Source organism: Chiloscyllium plagiosum, unplaced genomic scaffold (genome assembly GCF_037043375.1).
Source record: "Chiloscyllium plagiosum isolate Xiang-an unplaced genomic scaffold, Cpla_swu_hap1 HiC_scaffold_5, whole genome shotgun sequence".
In the NCBI taxonomy this organism is placed as follows: domain Eukaryota; kingdom Metazoa; phylum Chordata; class Chondrichthyes; order Orectolobiformes; family Hemiscylliidae; genus Chiloscyllium; species Chiloscyllium plagiosum.
In genome coordinates, this window is record NW_028270143.1 from 46,914,888 (window position 1) to 46,931,658 (window position 16,771).

Below are 16,771 nucleotides of genomic sequence, written 5' to 3' on the forward strand. Positions count from 1 at the left end.
AAAAGTTTGTTGTACTTACAGTTTTTGATGTTTGAGATGGAATTGAAATACTGTTTGTTGAGAGTATGAATTCTCCTGAGGATGTAGTACAGGGTGGGTTCTCCTGAGGATGTAGTACAGAGTGGGTTCTCCTGAGGATGTAGTACAGAGTGGGTTCTCCTGAGGATGTAGTACAGAGTGGGTCTCCTGAGGATGTAGTACAGAGTGGGTCCTGAGGATGTAGTACAGAGGTTGGGCAATCTAGAACTGGAAGACACAGTCTCAGGTTACAGGGTAGACCATTTCGGACTGAGAGGAGGAGACATTTCTTCATTCAAAGGGTAATGGATCTGGAATTCTCTACCACAAAAGTCAGTAGAGGCTTAGTTACCAAATATACTCAAAAAAAGAGACACATCATTTTTTAGATTTTAAAGGCATCAAGATGTATTAGGATGAAGCAGGAATATGGCATTGAGACAGAGGATCAGCCAGATCATACTGAATGGCTGAACAGGCTTGATGGGCTGAATGGCCGTCTTGTGCTCCTTGTTTTCATATTTAATGTCCATTTCCAATTCTCATAATCCACGAATACACCCACATTATTCTAACTATTCTGAAATATTTCCTTAAATGTCTACCATTGTGTCTCTATTGATCTGTCCCTGACTCTACGATACCAGGTCCCTTTAGCTAGCTCAGCTTTCATGCCCATACATGTGCCCTTATTAAGGTTTAATTATTAGTCTTCAATCCAATCTTCACCCTTTCAACTGGATATAAAATCCAATCACACTTTGGTGTTGCCACCAATGGACAACTTAGAGTTCATTAATTAATTCTGTGACATTATACAATCCCATATCTAATATAACTTGCTCTGGGCAGTTCCAGAACAGTGCTGCTCTAAGAAAGCATTCTTCACTTAGATTACTACTCCTATTTGGATTTTTCCAGTTCATAAGTAAATTAAAGTCACCCATGATTCTTGCTGCACTTCTACCACAAACATCCAATATTTCTTCTTCGATCATTTGATATACAGTGTAGTTATTATTAGGGGGCCTACAGACCACACTCACTAACCCCTTTCCCCTATTATTTCTTATCTCCATCTAAATTTATGCGACATCCTGATCTCATGAACCATGCAGATCTCTAACTATTTCACAGATGCTATTCTTGATTGATAGTGTTACTCCTCCACCTTTACCTAGCTTCCTGTTCTTGAATGCCATATACCTCTCAATATTCAGGATCGAATCCTAGACATCCTGCAGCCATGTCTCCATAATGGCTACCAGATCACATTTATTTATTTCAACGTCCGCTATCAAGTTGTTCAATTTGTTATTAATATTATGCATTCAGATAGAATAGAGCCTTTAGTTTTGTCATCATTGTAAAATCTTGTCTTGATTGTTATTGTATTCCTCAGTTTATTCCTCTTGTCTCTTCTTGCAATTCTCTGACCCATATTACCACTTTCTTCTATACCTTTTTATATATGACATCTTGCCACATTTGGTCCCTTGGCCCCGCTTTTTAGTTGAAGGCAAAATGTGATGGAGGGATAGTGGTGGGAGACGAGAAGGGGTGCAGGGCAAGGGGAAGAGGTTGTGAGGGAGAGAAAGGGGCAGTGAGAGTGAGAGAATGGGAGATGGGAGAGGGAAGTAAGTCAAAGCAGGAAAGATAATGGGGTACAGGAGAGTGAGGGGAGGGACACAGGGAGATAGAGTGAGAGGGAGAGGGAGCAAGTCAGAGAATGGGATGGTATAGGAGAGGGATGGGTTGAGTACTTGGGAGGGAGGGGGAAGAAAGTATGTGAGAAGAGTCACAGAGTCAGAGTGTGGCAACAGACCCTTCGGTCCAATTCGTACACACCGATCAGACATCCCAATCTGACCTAGCCATATTTAGAACATAAAACAATACGGCACAGGAACAGGCCCTTCGGCCCATAATGATGTACCAAACATGACACCAAATTAAACTAATCCTTTCCGCCTGCCCTTGATAGAGCACAAGAATAGGCCCTTCGGTCCACAATATTGTGATGAATATGACACCAAATTAAACTAATCCCTTCTGCCTGCCATTGAGACATATCCTTCCATTTCTTGAATATTCATGTGCTTATCTGAAAGTTTCTTAAATGCCCCTATCATATCTGCCTCCACCACTGCACCTGGCAGCGCATTCCAGACTCCTACCACTCTCTGTGTAAAAACATTTTCCCCTCCTATCTCCTTTGAACTTTCCCCCTCTCACTTTAAATGCATGCCTCCTGGTTCTAGACATTTAAACTCTGAGAAAAAGATTCTGACTGTCAACCGTATCTATGCATCTCATAATTTTATAGATTTCTATCAAGTCTCCCTTCAGCCTCCACTGCTCTAGAGAAAACAACCTGACGTTTTCTAGCCCCTCCTCATAACTCATGCCCTCTAATCTAGGCAGCATCCTGGTAAACCTTTTCTGCTCCTGCACCAAAGCCTCCACATCCTTCCTGTAATGTGACCAGAATTGAATGCAATACTCTAAGTGTGGTCTAACCAAAGTCTTACAAAAATGTAACATGACATCCTGATCTTGTACTCAATTCCCCAACCAAAAAGGCAAGCATGCCATTTGCCTTCCTTCCCATCCTATCTACTTGCAAGGCCACTTTCAGGGAGCTATGGCCTTGAACCCTTAGATTCCTCTATACATCAATGCTGTTCAGGGTCCTGCCATTAATTGTAAACGTTTCCTTAACATTTGATCTCCCAAAGTGCAGCACCTCACACTTATAGAGTCTTACAGTCATAGAGATGTACAGCATGGAAACAGACCCTTTGGTCCAACCTGTCCATGCTGACCAGATATCCCAACCCAATCTAGTCCCACCTGCCAGCACCTGGCCCATATCCCTCCAAACCCTTCCTATTCATATACCCATCCAAATGCCTCTTAAATGTTGCAATTCTATCAAGTCTCCCTTCAGCCTCCGACCCTCCAGGGAAAACAGTCCCAGCCTGTTCAGCCTCTCCCTATAGCTCAAATCCTCCAACCCTAGCAACATCCTTGTAAATCTTTTCTGAACCCTTTCAACTTTCACAACATCTTTCCGATAGGAAGGAGACCAGAATTGCCAGCAAAATTCCAACAGTGGCCTAACCAATGTCCTGTACAGCCGCAACATGACCTCCCAACTCCTGTACTCAATACTCTGACCAATAAAGGAAAGCATACCAAACGCCTTCCTCACTATCATATCTACCTGTGACTCCACTTTCAAGGAGCTGTGAACCTGCACTCCAAGGTCTCTTTGTTCAGCAACACTCCCATGGATTAAATTCAATTTGTCACTTCTCCACCCATACCTGCAACTGATCTACATCCCACTGTATCTTTTGACAACCTTCTACACTATCCACAACTCCACCAATCTTTGTATTATCTGCAAACTTACTAAACCATCCATTTACATTTTCATCCAACACATTTGATATGTATTATAAACAGCAGCGGTCCCAGTATGGATCCCAGGGGGAACACCACTAGTCATGGACCTCCAGCCAGAAAACACAATTCCACCACTACCATTTACCAGCAGTTAAACCCTTCTAAATCCTTCCTATTCAGGTACCTTCCAGATGGTTTTTAAACGTTGTAACTGTACCAGCCTACACCACTTCCTCTGGCAGCTCATTCCACACTCGCATCATTCTGTGTGTGAAAAAGTTACCCCTCAGGTCCTTTTTAACTCCCCTCTGACCTTAAACCTATGCCCTCTCATTTTGGACTCCCCACCCTGGGAAAAAGACCTTAGCTATTCACCCATTTCATGCCCTCATGCTTTAAAAAACCTCCATAAGGTCACCATTCAACATTTGATGCTCCCGTGGAAAAAGAGCCCAGCCTATTCACCATCTTGATATAACTCAAACCCCCCCAGCAACATCCTTGTAAATCTTTTCTGCACCCTCTCAAGTTTTAAAACTTCCTTCCTATTGAAGGGCAACCAGAATTGTACGCAGTATTCTAAAAGTGGCCTCACCAATGTCCTATACAGCCACAACATGATGTCCTAACCTCTAAACTGACCAATGAAAGCAAGCGTACCAAACACTTTCTTCACCACCTTGTCTACTTGTGACTCGGCTTACAAGAAACTATGTACTCACACCCCTAGGTCTTTTTGTTTGGCAAAATTCCCCAGGACCCTTACATTAACGGTCTAAGTCCTGCTCTTGTTTGAGGGAGTCAAAGGCAAAGTGAAAGGGAAGCAGGAAAGGGGAGTGTGCATGAGGAAGACCAAGGGCAAGACAGTGCATGAGAAAGAAAGGGAGGGAGGCAGATTGTAAAGAGTGGAGCAGAGTGATTATGTGTGAATGCGTAGACTAAATCAGATACACTGCCAATTCTTTTCTCCACCTTCCCTTCCTCACTTCCAAAAAGCAGCCTGGAAAGGAAGAAAGAAACAGGCTGAGTGGTAACTTGCTTCTGGGGCTCACTTGTGTGTGGATTCTGAAGGCAGCCTGGAGTGTGCCCCACCAGACATGAAAGCAAGCTCAAGAGTTACTTAAATCAAACTGCCCTAGCTAGTCCCGTCTCCTCTCCTTCCCTTGGAACCTAGTCTCTCTCATTCTGACCCTGTCTAGCTAGAAAAAAGTTGTCTTTTATGCAGAAAACTGGGGTGAGAGGTGGTTGGTTGCATAAGGAGTCATAGGGGTCTACAGCATGACAACTAGGCCTTCAGCCCAACCTGTCTGTGCTGCCAAGTTTTCACAGTTAAACTACAGGTAGACAATCCTTTATTCAAAATTGCGAAATCCGAGAAGTTCCAAAGTCCGAGGCTTTTTGTGAAGCTTTTTTCTCATTAATAAGGTTGTTAGGCATGCAAACAGTTAACCCAAGTTGACACCCACTCGATGTGTGTCACTCAAATGCAACATGTGAGGGTGTGGCCAAGCAGTGGCAGGCCCCAATTCTCTCTCAAGGCCCGTTTTACTGAGTGAGTCTGCTCCTCCGGTAAAATATTCAAAGATTTCACCATCAAATTGTCACTTATTCTGAAATTCAAAAATTTCTGAATTCTGAAAACCAGCTGGTCCCAAATATTTCGGATAAAGGACTATACAACTGTAATTCCATTTGCCTGCATTTGGTCCACAGCCCTCTATACCTATTCCATTTATGTACCTGTCCAAATGTTTCTTAAATGACAAAACTGTACTTGCTTCCACCATAACCTCTGACAGCCCATTCCAGACACTCACCACCATCTGTGTGAAAAAACTGTCCCACTGGACTCTTTTGTATCTTTCCCTTTTCACCTTAAAACTATGCCCTCCAATTTTAGACTCCTCGACCATGGGAAAGCTGACTACCTCATCTATCCCTCTCATGAATTTATAAAACTCTATAAGATCACCCCTCAGTCTCCTACACTCCAGGGAAAAAAAGTCCCAGCCTATCCAACCTCTCCTAATAACTCAAACCTTTCCAGTCCAGGTAGCATCCTAATAAAACTTTTCTAGTTTAAGAACATTCTTTCTACAAGAGGATTACCAGAACTGCATGCAGTACTCCAAATGTTTTGTACAGCTGCAACAAGATGTCTTAACTCCTACACTCAATGCTATGACCAATGAAAACAAGCTTGCCGAAAGCCGCCTTCACTAACCTGCCTACATGTGACTCCACTTTCAAGGAGCTATGAACCTGTATCCTAGATCTCTTTGTTCAATAATACTGCCCAATGCCCTAACACTGACTGTGTAAGTCCTGTCCTAGTACCATCAATTTCGGTATTATCCACAAATTTACTAACTATACCTCCTAAATACTCATCCAAATCATTTATATAAATTACGAACAACAGTGGGCCCAGCACTGATGCCTATGCCACACCACTGGTCACAGGCCACCAATCTGAAAAACGACTCTCTACCAGCACCCCCGTCTTCTACTGTCTAGCCAATTTTGCAACCAAGTGGTTGGCTCTCCCTGGAACCTGTGAGATTTAAACTTACTCAACAACATACCTTGCAGTACCTTGTCAAAGGCCTTGCTAACGCCCATATAGACAACATCTATTGCACTGCTCTCATCTACTGTCTTGGTCACTCCTTCAAAAAACTCAATCAAATTCCCACGCTCAAAGCCATGCTGACTGTCCTAAATGTCCTTGCCTCTCCAGATCCTGTCTCTCAGAATCCTTTCCAACAACTTACCCATCACAGACATTAGGCTCATCAGTCTGTAGTTCCCAGGCAATTCCCCACAACCTTTCTTAAATAATGGCACAACATTAGTCACCCTCCCATCTTCAGGCACGTCACCTAACAAGTAAACAATAGGTGGAGATTGAGCACAAAGAGACAGAATAACCGTTGGACAGACAAAAGAATGGATAATGATCAGCCTGGGAGAATGTATAGCTACTGATGGTGATGAAGGTAGCTATTGACAAAGCTATTCACTGGCAGGTAGCTAGTGAAAAAGGAGCAGTGCTCCGAACGCTTGTAATAAACTGTTGGTCTCTATCCTGGTTTGGTGTGATTTTTAATGTTATCTATCCCAGGCCAACACCGGTAACTCCAAATCTTGGCCAAGAATGGGTTGAGTTTAACAGCAGACCATGTGTGGGGGCTGGGAAAGGGCATGGGAGTAGGTCCCCGGCCAAATCTTTGTCTCAGGCTTGCTGCAGCGCTCCAGCGCACCTCAGCAGAAGCTGGAAGAACAGCACCTCATTTTAGGCTTGGGAACTCTATACCGTTCTGGACTCAACGTCAACTTCAACAATCTTAGGGCTTGAGGCACCTGTTATTACATGGTCTGTTATTATACACGAACCACAGTTAGCCACAAATTGTCACCATTAGCAACTATTTGATTGATTGATTTAATTAATTGTCACGCATACCTAAGTACAGTGGAAAGCTTTGTTTGCGAGCAGTACAGACAGATCATAGTAAGCAAGGACATACAGATCATCAGGTGAAAAAAACTTGGACAGAATAAGGCATGCAGGTTACATTGCATAAGACATGCACGAGGCAAGAACAACATTAGATCAGCATTATTTGAAGATAAAGAGTCTAATAATGGCAGAGAAGAGTCTGCCTGATGGAAGAACTTGTAGGAGAGCATTACGGGCTTCCATGATAGTCTGGGCTGTGCATACAACCTTCTGTAGTTTCTTACAGCTCTGGGCAGAGCAGTTGCCGTATCAGGCTGTTATGTACCCGGACAGCATGCATCTGTAAAAGTTGGTGAGGATATTTATGGATATGCCAAACTTCCAGAGCTGCCTATGAAGAAGAGGCATTGCTGTGCCTTCTTGACTATCGCACCTTTGTGGGAAGTCCAGGACAAGTTGCTGCTTATCATCACTCCAAGATACTTGATGCTCTCAACCTCCACTCCATTGCTGTAGAGAGAGAGTTCACCTTGCTAGGCCGAACAAGGTGAATCGACGGAATAAGCTTCTATTGTTTGGGATAAAGTGCCAATCGCATATTCTGACATGCGTTTGCCCTCTGGAGAGATAGAAGAAAAACCATCGACATGAAGTGTAAGGTCCGGGTTAACAAGAGCCTGATCCGTAAGATTAGGACATGGTTTAGTAACAAGAGGCAGTTCAAGAGGTTCTTCCTGCAGGAATGTAGCAGGGTTAAAGGAGTGTACTTAAATGAGAGAATCAGATTCTTAAGTAATGAAATCTCATAACTGCGATGAGCTATAGTGAGGTGTTGAGTACGTTTAGATGTAAGCAAGGATACTGTAGAATGTGAGGTACAAACTTCTACATTTTGATGTAAAGTTATATTAGAGGCATCCAATACCATAGTATGGATGGCAGGGGCAATCTGGGTGCAGGAAGGCATACCCTGAGCAACAGGATCAAGCTTAGTAGAATAATAGGCAACAGGGCACCAAGAGGAGCCATGTTGCTGGGCGAGAACAGCTGTAGCACAGGTGTCAAGAATGGCAACATAAAGATGGAAGTGGTGATCATGCAAAGGTCGGCCTAGTGCAGGAACTGAAGACACGGTACTATTGAGTTCTGTAAACGCGAGTAGTTGTTCGGGGGGGGAGTTCATACCATAGAGGCCTGGATTTAGGTTTAGCCCCTGTCGTTTGGTCAAGTTCTGTCTTGACCTTGCCGATGGTAGCCTTACTGTTGGGATCCTTTAGTTCCCAGAAGTAACAAACCTCTCGGCTGAATTGTGCAACCTCGGCATCTTGCCAGTGGATGTTGTGGGTTTTAATAGCTTTCTGTACCTGATCAGGTAAGACAGCCATACATAGGGCATTAAATTGGGGTATTTAGTGTCACCAGAATAAGCGGCATAGCATTCCTTAAAATGGGTAAGGAACTCCTCAGCCCCTTTGCACGAGCTGGGTTTCCACATTAAGACTTTATCCACATCAACTACACAACTCCCTGCTTGGTGGAGACAGGTAATAATCCAATCTGATCTGTTAGGTTTGGCCTGGTGCCGGACTACAAGCTGGGTATGATTATTACATTGTAACATTTTTAAGAACTCAGCCCATTTTTCAGGGGAAAGGGTGCATTCTATGAAGTGAAGTAGGTCTTGGGAGGCAGCATTATAAATGGTCCTAGTCCTATTAATGTAATTAATAAATCCCTCAGGATTCTTTCCGTAATATGGAGCCTTATTAATAATGCTTGAGAATTCATGAGGTTTCCATGTTTGATAAAGATCCACAAATTGAGCTTGTCCTGGATTCAGGGCCTTTGGGTTAGGAACTCTTCTATTTGGGAAATTTCTTTTTGGCCCTCTCACATCAGGGTGAGTGCAAGGACTGATATTAAGGTCCCAAAATTTTGATCGCAATTTATCAAAGTCTTTGAGATTTATTAGTATGGGCAGTGGAAATCAAAGGATTCTCTTCACTGTTTCTTCCACGTTTTAATTTTAATTGACTCCTAGTGTGGTGGGCAACAGATTCGTGGTAAGCCAAATCCTTATTCAGCTGAGCAGTTGGGGGAAGGATATGAGCCTCGGCATGTTCGTCCTCAGAGTAAGGGGGAGGGTTCAGGCGGGGAACCAGAGGAGGTCTCCAGACAGGATGGGAGGCATAAAATATTTCCTCCTCCGAATCAGGTTCCCATCCCCCATCCACAGATGGATCAGGTTTTTTTAGTAATGAGTCTTTGGGAGAGGGGAAGGTAGGGTATAAGGAACAGCTTTTGTTGTCAGTTTCATCATGCGCAGCTGCAGTCTGTTGTTTATTCACCAGTTTCCCTTTTCTTTGGGGCTCCTTATGTTTCAGTGTAGATTCAGAATCTTTGTGTTTTTTTAAAAATTTTTCCCAATTCCAATTCTGCTTCTCAATCATGTGCTTCACATTTGCGTTTTAGTTATGTCCAACCTAGTTTTAATCCTTCCTTAGTTAATGGACTAATTCCCATTTTAATATAGTTTTGTCTCCATGATGATTCCATGGGTTTTCTCATTTTTCTCTAGCTACCTTTTTCCACGCTGATATGGCTTCTTTCTGCTTACTTCCCTTTCTTTTTTTCCAAATCACTTGTTCAATTTTAATGAGTAGATTTAAATCATGTTGCCTTCTAGAGGCCAATCCTTATTCTGTTGAGCAGCTGCGGCCGATATTCTCCTTAATTGTTTCTCATAATTAGGACACAGACTTATTATTTCTGATAGGGGACATTTGTCTTCCATCTTATCTGGAGTTGCATCCATATTTATCTTACCTACTTTAAATCTTCACAAAACTACTGATCTACAGGGGCTCCAACCCCACAAAACACATACATTCACTCACCAACAAGCAAATGTGCATCCAAACCAAATCTCAAAGGATTAAACTTTCTGCAAGCTGCAGAGAATCAGCACTGAATCTCTGCTTGCCTCTCTCTCTCTGTCTCGCACACACATTTTAAGGGTAATGAGGCACTCGTGTTCTAGAAGTCAAAGTTAGGGAGTTTTAGCCTCATAAATCCTGGCTGTGGCACATAGCTGCTTAACCAAGTGTGCGAGAGTTGTATCTTTGGCCAGCATTTTTTTTAATGCTATAAAAGCAGCAACCACTCTCTATATTTCATAAACAAAGAACAAACACCAAAACAAACAGAACAAAACCATAGCAGACAAACAAGACAAAATGGCAAAGCAAGACAAGCCAAGCCAAACAGGTACAACAGAGAAGATAATCTAGACCTCAAACTTTCACTAATCAACAACCTGACAATGAATAAGACTAATGATTTCTGAAAAACATTCTTCACATTCTAAAACCCTGACAGTTTCTGTTTTTAGTACCTATTTAAACGATCTCATTTAGGGTTCCGTTAGGGTACCATGAGAGTGAAATGGGGGAGGCATCACTCAAAGATGCAGACCGAGAGCAATCAAGGTATAATCTTACCTTGTGGGCCCATTGGTCTCGAGTCCGACCCTTAGGCGGAGCTCCTCTTTTCCAGTTTCACTCAAACGTAGCCCTTGTTGGAACCCTGCTCGCAGTGCCAAATTGATAAAGTACAGATTTGAGACGGCCCAGGGAATTCCTTATGAACTCAACCTGTAAGCCTCTCTTGGTTCGTCCTGGAGAGCGTACCTTTGGTAGTCTGGAAGTAAAAAAAACTCTTACAGACAGTTTAGTTTAATTTTAACATCCCCTTCATTTACTAATAGCATCACTGTTACAACATAACACTGATACCTAGAAGCCAGGCTAACTGGATTCTAATAACCCTGGAGAGTACGACATTGCTCTTCCTTCAAGAGCCCTGGCAGGCTATTTTGTTGTACTATCACAAACAGACTACCTTTCTACACAAATTTACAAAGGCTGTACTGTCACAAACACTAAATGTTAACAAAGGTACTGCATGTTCTGAACTAGACATATAATAGTGAAGGACAATAATTCGAGAGAGAAGTTAATTGATACCGAGTTTTGTTTCGAGGTCAGAATCAAACATTGTTATTAATTTCACAAAGCAATAGTCGTGAATGTTATCACTGTGTCCTGTTTATACAAATTCACTGATGTTAAGGCAAATGTTCTTAATTGTTTTATCCTCCCTAACTGTCTATTTTCTAGTGTGCAGAAAATGTGTTCTATAATTTAAAATTACATTTTAATCTAAATGTTTAAGGACAAGTTTTAAGGCTATAAACTTTCTCAATGGGAGCACGTTCTCCTCTTTTATTTCTGAAGATAATGATCAGTTCTTTTGTTTTGCCGACATTGAGAGAGATATTGTTATCATTATACCACGTCACCTTGCCCGCTATCTCTTTTCTGTTGCGATGATGCTGTCTCTTTAACAAAGTTATTTTTGTCCTTGTTTCTTTTCACAAGGACTCGGAAAGGCAGAGGTGCTGGTATGTCTGAACTGACTTTAATAATGGTTAATAGATACTGCCTAAGTTAACAATCAGAGGAGGCCTTTAGGGGTTTTTTAAAACAGTTGTACAATGAAAGGGGAGTGGCTAGTTCTCCCGGCTCAGGTTTTTATTAAGTTTGGTTTAGTTTGAAGCTGCTGGTCAAAGAAAGCTGTTGGGGAGAAAGGTTCCCGGATTCAACAGAGGTTTTCTGGCTGACTCTCTCTTCCTCTGATATTTCTCCCGTAAGGACCTGGGTTTGATTTGACCTTTTTTGCCAAGCGTGATCATGGGGATGTTGCAGGAAATGGGAATACCATCTTTAAATTGCGATAGAGTCGCTTGCGTTTTCAGATAGGTTAAATTATTCTATAATCTGTTCACTTTTGTTCGTGTTTCATTCGGTAGTCTGTAAATAAATACTGTTTTGTTTTAACTGGGTGGTTTGACCAGCTGCATCATTCCTGGAATATCTATCTTATACCTGCTTAAAATAAATAGAAAAGTTAGAGTCAGGACTACCTTCTTGAAATGTTTGAGGGGTTCCACAATATTGTATTATGATTCAGTGAACCTGTAGATGGTGTACGTTCTGAATTTGGCTACACAATTGTGTGTGTAGGTAGGGGGCTCAGAATCCATTCAATGTTGAATATTATTATGGAGGAGATTTGTCTGGAGGGATGAGCAGGTGTCTGACATAGGTGTCCTTCTTATCATGATGTTCCAGGGATGAGTACAACGCTAGGAAAATGGCATTCGCTGTGGACCTGTTAAGTCTGTAGGCAAATTGCAGTGGATCGAGGCAGGCTGGGAGAATAGACTTAATGTGGGCCTCTCGAAGCATTTCATGATTATGGAGGTCAGAGCCACTGCGTGGTCGTCATTAAGGCACGTTGCATTTACTTTCTTACATACTAGGAAGATGGCTATTTATTGTCCCAGGCTGATTGTTTTCCACTCCTTTGTCTGTTCAACTGGTCTTCTCTCTCTTTGGGCTCTACCGCCACCTACCATTTACTCCTTACACCCTCCCCCAAACGCTAGCTTCTGCATAAAACCAATTTTTTCCTAGCTACATTCAGTTCTGAGGAAGGATCACTGGAACCGAAACATTAACTCTGCTTTCTCTCCACCGATGCTCTAGACTTGCTGAGCTTTTCCAGCAATTTCTATTTTCATTCCTAATGTATTAATTAAAATTTGCCCCCAGCCATTAAAAGTGAAATAAAATTTGAAAGTTAGCTCCTGACTGCAAAGGGGTTGGATAAGTCAACAATTCAGTATAGATCAAAGAAATGAAAAATCCCAAACAGAGATAATACATCACTACTATTGTTGAGATGGTGAAAATAAACTTAATAAGATTCAACACTAGTTACCATTTTAAAAGGGCATAGGAACTTAAAGAAAAAAAACTGACAATCGGTATACGAATCCAAGATTTAATCTATCACATTAATTTATGTTAACTAACTTCTTACATGATTTGGAGTTGCCGGTGTTGGACTGGGGTGCACAAAGTTAAAAATCACACAACACCAGGTTATAGTCCAACAGGTTTAATTGGAAGCACTGGCTTTTGGAGCGCTGCTCCTTCATCAGGTGGTTGTGCAGTACACAATTGTAAGATACATAATTTATAGCAAAAGTTTACAGTGTGATGTAACTGAAATTGTACATTGAAAAATACATTGACTGTTAAGTTTCTCAGCTGTTAGAATGACCGTGTTAGTTTCACTTCCTTCATATGTAAATCACAAAACTTATTTTGTAAAGTTACATTCACAGGTTAACTTTAACAATTGGTGTCAGCCTAGATAATGTGTTGAAGGTGTTAGCCCCCTGTGTGCTGCTGTCTGTGCCGTAATGTTTAGACTGGTTCTCATCTAAAAAATGAGTTAACAGAATCTTACATGGATTCATGCAGTTTTTGAGCAAAGTACAATGTAACTCTGCAAGTACAAATTTACTCCACAAACGTATGTGTATGTGTGTGTGCGCGTGTGTGTGGGGGGGTGGGGTGGAGAGCTTGTGAGTGTCTGTAAGAGGGTGCATGTGAGAGTGTGTGTCTCTGTAGGAATGTTTGTGAGTGTGTATAGAAGTGTGTGTGTGTGTGTATAGGAGTGCCTGTGTGTATGTTTGTGTGTGTGTAAAGTGCAATGGTGGTCACCGAGCAGACGCTGATAGCTAAGTTCGGTACCCATAAGGAGGGCCTCAACTGGGACCTTGGGTTCATGTCACATTCCAGGTGACCACCATTGCACTATACACACAGACAGACACTCCTATATACACACACACACACACACACTCCCATACACACCCTCTCACAGACTTAGACTCCTTTACACTCACACACACATATACACATTCTCTCACAGACACTCACAGACCCCGCCCCCGCATGAATTCATGTAAGATTCTGTAAATTCATTTTTTAGATTAGAATCAGTCTAAACATTATGTCACAGACAGCAGCACACAGGTGTTAACACCTTCAACACATTATCTGGGCTGACACCAATTGTTAAAGTTAACCTGAGAAGATTAGATTAGATTAGATTAGATTACTTACAGTGTGGAAACAGGCCCTTCGGCCCAACAAGTCCACACCGCCCCGCCGAAGCACAACCCACCCATACCCCTGCATCTACCCCTTACCTAACACTACGGGCAATTTAGCGTGGCCAATTTCCCTGACCTGCACATCTTTGGACTGTGGGAGGAAACCGGAGCACCCGGAGGAAACCCACGTTGACACGGGGAGAACGTGCAAACTCCACACAGTTAGTCGGCTGAAGCGGGAATTGAACCCGGGTCTCTGGCGCTGTGAGGCAGCAGTGCTAACCACTATGCCACCGTGCCGCCCAAATGTAACTTGTAAAAAAAAAGTTTTGTGATTTACATATGAAGGAAGTGAAACTAACATGGCCATTCTAACAGATGAGTGACTTAACAAACAAACAAGGTATTTTTCAATGTACAATTTCAGTTACATCACACTGTAAATTTTTGCTATAAATTCTGTGTCTTACAATTGTGTCCTCCCAACCACCCGATGAAGGAGCAGCGCTCCGAAAGCTAGTGCTTCCAATTAAACCTGTTGGACTATAACTTGGTGTTGTGTGATTTTTAACTAACTTTTTACAGCCATGGCCCCTTGTATCTTCAATTTTCTCTCTGCATCCATTTTAGAACTGGCAGAAATACTTTTCATGCAAATCTTTTGATAGTTGAGTATACAGCAAAAAACAAAAAAATTAGCAAAATCTTAGCTTAATAATTTATTTGCATTTGTACCTATTTTTGTATTACCTATTTGATGCAGCTTGATTGTAGATTTTTCCATGCCAGGCATTGACAAGGTGCAATATATTATTTCTGATGGTTGAACTATGAATATATTTTAACTTGAACTAAAGCAATAATTTTTTTTGGTATTTACTTACCTTAAGTTTGCTTCCATCCAATTGCAGCAACTGTTCTCCATCAATGCCTTTGGCAGTAAATTGTGGAATATATTGTTCCATGTTCAGTCCCATAAGCCAATGAGAAACCTGGTGGGTGCTCCAATCCAAAACAGCACGAGTCTTCCACTGATTGTGTTTTGGTGATTGTCCTTCATCGAGGATCTATCAGAAAGTAACAAAAGAGGAATTCACAATAATGATTGTGATATCAGCTGTTTGTTCATTAAATAGTTAAACTGTGAGTTACTAGCAGAAATTGAGTTATTACAACTTATTTACATTTCTTTTTTCCTCAGACAATGTTCTCACTTGGAACCTTCATGTCACTTACTGAAGTAGACTATAGATGTCTCCATTCCACACTTACTGGAGTATATTTTTCTTTTAAGTGTTTATGCACCCTTAACAAGCTTCAGGTTAAACATATGCCAGGTATAAATTCACTCATCTGAATCAGAGGAGAAAAATTGGAGTGATGTCACACAGGAAAGCAATGAGCTGATTAGCTTGTAAGGGAACTACCTTCAGAAGCTCACCTTAAATAGCAGTTATTTAAAAATTGTAGAATTATTTCATGAAAATGTTAACTTCTAAGACCAAAGAAATTTAAATCATGCAGATGAGGGCAGCTGAATGGAATGCTTGATCTATCATGTGTGGGGAGTCATGGAGCCTAGTGATGCAGGAAGTACTCCCAACTGCACAAATGTACGCTCTGGGTTTTGGAACTAGAGCAGCAGCTGGAGACACTGTGGCACAATGTGAGGCCCAGGCTTTCGTATATAGCATGTTTAGAGAGGTGGTTACACCACAGCTGGAAGGACTGGAGGAAAGCAAGGAATGGATGACAACCAGGCAGCCAAAGCGGAGCAGGTTGGTAGGCAGGAGACCTGAGGTTCAATTCATAAATCCATTTTTCATTTTGGAAGTTGATGAGGGCACTGGTATCTTCAAGGGCATTAGTGACAGCTAGACTTTTGTTACCATAAACAGCCAGACTGTACAAGAGGGGAGGAAGAAGTAGCTGAAGACTTAAGGATGGCCTGTTGCCTTCCTGATGCCAGGACCAGGGATGTCACTGTGTGGCTGCAGGGCATCCTGAAGGAGGAGGATGAAACAAGTGAGGTCAAGATACACATTGGTACCAACGATATAAGTAGAATGAGGGATGAGGTTTTGCATCAACAGTTCAGGGAGCCAGACAGTAGATTAAGAAGCAGAGCCCTAAAGGGTTTAATCTCAGGATTACTCCCAGTACCATGTGCTAGCGAGTACAAAAGTAGGAGAGTACAGCACATGAATGCATTGCTCAAGAGTTGGTGCAAGATTCCTGTATCACCAGGTACCATTTTTAGGGAAGGCACATCTCCAAGTGGGACAGTCTGTACCTCAACCAGGTTGGGAATAACATCCTTGAGGGAGGGTTGCTAGTGCTTCAAGGGGGAATTTAAACTAGTTGAGCAGGAATAGGGGACACAGTACTTTAAATAAATAGTGACACAGCATAGCTTAGAAAAGAAACCAAGGCACAGGGAGTTCAGCCATATAGAGTTTCAAGGGAGTAAGGCATGGCTGGATAGCCTGTATATCAATGCTAAGAGTTTTATAGGTAAGACAGATGAGTTAAAGGTACAGATTGATACATAGAATTGCAAAGTTGTTGCTATCAGAGACGTAGCTGAGGGAGAGACAATACTGACTAATGTTGTAATCTCCAGATTTCGTCTTGTGCCACGTGGCAATGCGTGTAGAATTACAAAGATAGGTCAGATGAACACATGGCTAAGGAAATGATGCACAAGGGAGGATTAAGATTTTTGGAACATTGGGACAACATTTGGAATAGATAGGTACTATACTAGCTGTAAAAGTTGAAACTGAACAGCAAGAAGTCTAAAGTCCTTGCTGGGAGGTTTGCATGTGCTGTTGGGGAGAATTCAAACT

General features: G+C 42.0%; 1 protein-coding gene across 14 annotated transcripts in view; it reads right to left on the reverse strand.

Annotated features, from left to right (window-relative positions):
• ppp1r9a (protein phosphatase 1, regulatory subunit 9A) overlaps nucleotides 1–16,771 on the reverse strand; it is a 360,829-nt gene that overhangs the window by 27,710 nt on the left and 316,348 nt on the right. For 12 of the 14 annotated variants that reach the window (XM_043689929.2, XM_043689922.2, XM_043689927.2 and 9 more), the window contains one exon: nucleotides 14,807–14,989. In XM_043689929.2, coding sequence (XP_043545864.2) covers nucleotides 14,807–14,989 — 183 coding nt within the window. Of the gene's footprint in view, nucleotides 1–19; nucleotides 247–10,392; nucleotides 10,592–14,806; nucleotides 14,990–16,771 lie in introns of all 14 variants that reach the window. The other 2 variants (XR_015757182.1, XR_006311674.2) reach the window with 2 other exon arrangements.